This window comes from Carya illinoinensis, chromosome 10 (genome assembly GCF_018687715.1).
Source record: "Carya illinoinensis cultivar Pawnee chromosome 10, C.illinoinensisPawnee_v1, whole genome shotgun sequence".
Taxonomy (NCBI): domain Eukaryota; kingdom Viridiplantae; phylum Streptophyta; class Magnoliopsida; order Fagales; family Juglandaceae; genus Carya; species Carya illinoinensis.
This window is the reverse complement of record NC_056761.1, coordinates 872283-878384: the sequence shown is the minus strand read 5'-3', so window position 1 is coordinate 878384 and position 6102 is coordinate 872283. Positions and strand designations below refer to the sequence as shown.

At 37.9% G+C, this 6102-nt stretch overlaps 1 protein-coding gene across 2 annotated transcripts; it reads left to right on the top strand.

Moving 5' to 3' along the window:
* The first annotated feature begins 492 nt into the window (after window positions 1-492).
* LOC122279257 (transcription initiation factor TFIID subunit 12) lies at window positions 493-6102 on the top strand. Of its 2 annotated transcripts, XM_043089746.1 has the most exons (9): window positions 495-1170; window positions 1701-1868; window positions 2958-3476; window positions 4033-4107; window positions 4654-4732; window positions 4828-4892; window positions 5034-5069; window positions 5267-5454; window positions 5766-6102. In XM_043089746.1, the coding sequence occupies exons 1-8, from the start codon at window positions 607-609 to the stop codon at window positions 5384-5386; spliced, it is 1626 nt and encodes a 541-aa protein (XP_042945680.1). In that variant the 5' UTR covers window positions 495-606; the 3' UTR covers window positions 5387-5454; window positions 5766-6102. The 2 variants fall into 2 exon arrangements, with proteins under 2 accessions (XP_042945681.1, XP_042945680.1); XM_043089747.1 differs by lacking the exon at window positions 4033-4107 and having other exon boundaries at window positions 493-1170.

Sequence of the window (6102 nt, the reverse complement as noted above, 5' to 3'; positions counted from 1 at the left end):
TATTTCTTTTACTCACATTCATTAGAATTGCATACACCGCTCCCTACTCAGATTACAAATATAATTTCTCCTAAAATATTATATAAATAAGATTGATAAAAATTTAATAAAGTATAATACAAATATAAATTTTTTAAAAAAATTTAAAAAATTAAATTATTTACTATATTTTATATAAAAATTTTTTAAAAAATGATAATTTTTGGATATAATGAGATGGTTTGTTTAACAAAATCGTTAACTCTTCGTACACGATTTATTACAACACAAAACATCGTAACTGACACTCGGTCTAGATTGAGAGAGACTCACAAATAATCTCTTTTTATTATTATAATTATTATAAAATTTTATATAAAATAAAATAAATAATTTAATTTTTTAATTTTAAAATAATATAATATAATTTTAAAATTTAAATTAATATAATATAATTTTTATAATAATATTAAAAAAAAATTACTCGCACTTCAATCCTAAGCTGAAAGTATCCAGTAGTACGAGTGAAAATTGAAGCCAATCACTGTTCAATGTTCATCACGTCGTCTATTGTTCTTGAGATGTAAAAAAACCTCGACCCGTCAGACCGCCAGTCTCAACTATCAAATGGAACAACAAACCCCACCAACCGCCGTCGCCGTCACCGCCTCCGCCTCGCAACCCCCTGACGCTCCAACCCAACCACCACAGTCGCAGCCAACACCGGCTCCGCAGCCTCTATCGTCTCTCGCAACTCCGTCCTCATCTACCCCAAATCCTAACCCTAACCCTAATCCGACCACAAACCAAATCCCTAATTCTAAACCATCATCCACCTCCACCTCCTCACTCCCTCCCCACTCTCTCCCAAGTCCCGCACAGCCACCACCAGCACCCCGGCCTCCCTCCACGTTCTCCAGAACCCTGCCGCAGCACCAACAACATCAACAGCCCCACTATCCGCATTTCTCTTCGCTGCCGTCTTCGACTTCTTCTGCATCTTCGTCTGCGTCTCCCTCAATCGCACCCCCACCGCCGAGGGGTGGCGTTGCCATTGGTGTTCCGGCCCACCACGCTAGCACTTCTCCTCAACCTACCCCGTTCTCGTCTTCTTTCGGTCAGCACTTCGGTGGGCTGGGACGGAGTCCGGTCCATGCTCCCGAATCGGCCCCTAATTCCAATGTTTCGCAGGTGAGTTTTATTTCGCATGAGTTCGCTAGAAAATTTCACAGTTTTTCGTAGGAATCTTTGGTTAATCCGGCATTGTGATTTGTCCAGATTGAGGTTTGGCATTGCATGTAAGACGTATTTATTTATAGAAATTCAAAACAAAAAAGGGGGCGGGTGTGGGAATGAGACCTCCCGCCCCGCTGGGTAGCCATAGCTTTGGCCGCTGGTCGCGGCCACCACGGGGTGGTCAAGAGCTGCCCCCCCTCTCTAGGTTCAAAGAAAAATAATTTTGTTCGTGGCTTTCCACGTGTTTTAAGAATGGACAGAATTTAAGGGCGGATACAAAATTTATCATATGCACGGGTGTGGTTATTTGAAAAAAAAGGGAACGGCGTCGAATCTCAACTTGGCAAAGTACACGAAATTGATCAAATGTTCCCCCTCTTAACTCATATATTAAACATGGCTTATGATCGTCATCCAGACAGAAAAACTATGGTTGAATCGCAAGTTTTATTGTGGCTGTAATTGTTGTTTGGTGTAATGTTTAGGCCAGACCGGCGATTCAAGGAGTACAGGGAATGGGGATGTTGGGATCACTTGGTTCGAGTTCCTCACAAATTCGGCCAGGTGGGATTCCGGCACACCACCAACAGAGACCTGTCCAGTCATCTCTTAGACCGTCATCTTCCCCAACTAACCAGCCCTCTATCTCGCAAGTGAGTAGCCTCTCTGTGTCTTATTTCATTTAATGGTTTGTTAGAGGAGCTAAAGGTTTTTAAATTGTTGCTCTGTTATGGATAATTATCCTTCCATGAGGCTTTCTCTTGTGGACAGTACTCTATGACCGTCCACTCTTGTGACGTGAATAGGTCAGAATTCATTTTCAAGGACCGTATCCTTCTGCAAGATTGTTGATTTTGTAAGGATGCTGCTGTTTTAGGTTTTGTTTTACCTACATGTAAATGCTAAAAGGGTTGTTTTCCTGTTAGATATATTTGGACTGAATATGGGCTTTTATCGCTGAAGTTGACTGTTGAATGCATTCTTAAAACAAGATTTGTGAGTGTTTAAACGTTTTTCTGAATGTTCCCTTTAAAGCACATCCATTGTTTTCTGTATTGTCAAAAATTAGGAATACCCTTGAGTAGTTTGAAAATTATTATCATATTGGATTTGGCTTGTTATCGCTGAAGTCGAAAGCATGCAGAGACCTAGTTTTGGAGTAGTTTAAAATTTTTAAATCGATCAATCATAAGCAAATCCATGGTTACCCCCGGGATTAGTCGGGACGTTGTTCCTGGACACCCGGTGCCAATAAAAAAATATTAAGCAAATCCATGGTTAAAGTTATGAATAACAAAGGCAATGCTAACTGAGAAAGTAGAAAGATGAGTTTTCATGCTGTAAATTTAATTTTCTCACCATTTCAAATATAATCGAAGATGTTTGAGTGGTAGTTTCAGAATTATTGTTTCCAGTGTATACAAAGGCATTTCCCACAGTTTTGCTTATGCTTCAAGATTCTGGAAAGGATGCACTTCCTGCAATTAAGATGCTGTTTTCCTATCTTATTGTTGATGCTCTTTGGAGTACTAAACTGATATGTTGTAGAATAATAATGTGATAGTTTGATTACCGGTGACATACATTTGTATTTACTAGTAGAATAGTGGTTAATATTGTCTGTGGCTTGGATTATTGTGCTTTTTATAACTTATTTCTAGTGTTTCTTGGGAAAAATATTAGGTGAAAAGAAGGTTTCGTGCCTGTACCATAGTCTTTTTAATTTCTTTTTCTTTCTGAAGAATATGCAAGGGCATGGCCTTTTGAGAATCTCATCAGTGGGATCTCCTGGTTCTCCATCACCAAATACCTCGCAAAGTATGCAATCCATTAATCAGCCATGGTTGTCATCAGGATCGCAAGGGAAGCCTCCTTTACCATCCCCTTCAAATAGGCTTCAGGTGAATTCACAAATGCAACAACGTGCACATCTTCCTCAACAACCACAGCCTCATCCGGTGCCAGCCGCTTCACAGCAGCAACATATGTCCTCTTTGCAGCCGCAACAACCTTCACCATCAAATCAGCTGCAAGAGCATTATGGACAGCAATTTGCACCTTCAAGGGTCCAACAAAGTGTTCCCCAGCAACAGCAAATAACTAGGGTTCACGTCTCAGGAAATCAGAAGCCTTCCTCTCTTGCAATGCTACAACCGAACACAGTCCAGTCTGGGCCCCAGAATAGGACAGCTATCGTTGAAACAGATGAATCTTGTAATAGAATTCTTACCAAAAGAAGTGTCCAGGAGCTAGTTAGCCAGGTGAGCCATTGTTAGTCTTCTTTGCCGACACTTTATTGAAGAATCTACATTTTCAAAACATTGGGGCTATGCCTTTTTCTAATGAATAAAACTTATTGATTACCTATCAAAAAGAAAGTATCTAGATATTCAAATCATTAATCATCTTCTTAACGCTTCGAAGTCTAGTCAGTTGGTTTGGTTGCGATCCGCCTAACTTTAATTTCTTGAATAGAATCATATGAACGGCATTTGGTGAAACATAAACATTAAAGCACCTAGTTCGACTTTACATCTTTTTTTTTTTTGTTGTTTTTGATAAGTACGACTTTACATCTCATCAAACTTGTCTCCTTTGTTTGAGTACAATGATGTGAATAGTTGAGTTGCACCCATGCATTAAGCAAGAAATAGGAAATAGGGAAAAAAAAGAAGGAATTGGATATATAAACCATAGGTCAACATGTCTTTCCTAAGCCCTCGTACCTTGACTATGATATCTTCCTTTTTTTTAAAATTTTAGAATTCATGATGAGGTCCATTTTTTTTTTTTTTTCAAATTCGACTCCTGGTACAGGTTGATCCATTAGAGAAGTTGGATCCTGAAGTTGAAGACATTCTTGTGGATATTGCGGAGGATTTTGTTGACTCTGTGAGTGGTTGAACCTGTTATCTTAAATTTCATTTTTGTAAATATTAAGTACTTTGTGAGATGATGAGTCTTTCCAAATTCTTGAATTTGGTTAGATTTGCATTATTTTTTCTTCTCATAGTGTATTTTCATGATTGCTCATCTCAAAATGGAAACTAGAGTTTTTAACTTTGGAGGAGTGGACTGCATAAAAATTACATTTTCATATCAATTAGATGGTGGGGTTGATGTGTGGACTTTTCTATATCAGTGAAAGGCCTTTAGGATTAAACGATGACCACATTTTATTAGAGAATCCGCAAATAAAAATGCTTGGTATGATATCAATCAAAGACCTGGCTACCCTTATCTCCCACATTTTTTCTGGCTGAACACCTGGGAGATGAGACTTCTGTTGAGTTTCTGAAGCCTTGAATTTACCTTTATGATTTATACTCCATCTCTGATTGAGACCTTTCCATTTGATGCTTCTTATGCCTTTCTTTGTTTCTTTTTAAATATTATTGTCATACTCAAATCTGAGTTTTTCTTTTTTGCTCTGCACAGATTACGACGTTTGGTTGCTCATTGGCAAAGCATCGGAAATCAAATACATTGGAGGCAAAAGACATACTTTTACATCTTGGTTAGTTATGTGGGAAAATCCTCCAATGTGAGTGTTTTGCAACTTTAGATTTTGGGCATTTAATGCGTAACCTTTTACGCTTTTATTTGATGCAGAAAGAAATTGGAATATGACACTTCCTGGTTTTGGTGGTGATGAGATTAAGAGCTACAGAAAACTGGTAACACTTCTTATTGTTTACTTACCTTTAGCTTGGCGGCAATATGGTATAAGCACAGAATCTGCTTGTTGTAGTGCTGATGCTTTTTATACTCGAGAAAAATGTTTTCTTTAAATATTTTGCTCTTTGATGGTTTTGCAGGTTACAAATGATATTCACAAGGAGCGCCTTGCAGCAGTAAGCTCTGATCTCTTGGATATTTCCGTGTATAATTATTTTAGTAAATTTATTAAATTTTGTGTATAGATACATATAAATTGTTGTGCACATCATCTTTCGTTAAGCTAAATTGAAATCCATGAGTTGATCACTTCATATTTTGGTTTGTTTTTTTAAGCATGTATATGGTTCATTTTTGCTTCTTGTATTTGCAGATAAAGAAGTCAATAGTAGCAACTGAGACAGCAACCAAGATTTCTGCTGGACAAGCTGCTGGAAGTGTAAAGGGTAATCTGGCCAAGACACCTGCCAATGCGTTGGCCCCTCAAACCTAAAAATACATGATATCACATGAAGGCATGTATTGATGGAGCTGAAATTGAGGACCTTTCTTGATGGAAAGGTATGCAAATTTTATGACGCATACTGACATGTATCGAAACAGCATGTTTAAGTTCAACTGCCTGTATGCATGTTGAAACTTAAGAGCAAAGGTATTATGACATTTTCAAAATGGATGGAAGTCCATTTTCGAGACTTCAACATGATTTTGTGTATGTGCAGAGTTTAAAATACACATGGAGTAATCGAAAATTTCATATTAAAAAAAGAAAAGAAAAGAAAAAAAAAAAAGCCTGAAAAAGGCATAATTGTTTGGCGTATTTAAAGATCGATGTTCTCCACTATCTATCAATTCCTCCACTCTTTTTGCAGGAAAATCTTGCCAAAAAGAAAGGGCAATATAATACAGCATGGCAGAAACAAGAAGCGATACCTACCTCGGTGGACAATGGACATCCAAGGATATGAAGCTGCTTCGTGAGGATCTCCCGGAGCCCATGTAATCAAAGGGAAGGGATTTTGTTATCATTAATGGATATTTCGTATCCTAATTTTGTTGGGCCACCATCTTCTCTAAAGCGGCTGCAAGTTTGGTTGGACCAGTAACAACCTCAACCAGAATTCTCACTGAATTCTGGTCGGCATTAATCGTGTAATATGATGTGAATTTGTGCTTTATTTATTTATATTTTCTCGTTTTAAATATTTA

Excerpts from the sequence above, each read along its gene's own strand:
- LOC122279257 (XM_043089746.1), top strand. The coding sequence starts at position 607 with ATGGAACAACAAACCCCACCAACCGCCGTCGCCGTCACCGCCTCCGCC. Across the intron at positions 3,477-4,032 it reads TCCAGGAGCTAGTTAGCCAG|GTTGATCCATTAGAGAAGTT; the intron begins GTGAGCCATTGT and ends CTCCTGGTACAG. Across the intron at positions 4,108-4,653 it reads CGGAGGATTTTGTTGACTCT|ATTACGACGTTTGGTTGCTC; the intron begins GTGAGTGGTTGA and ends TGCTCTGCACAG.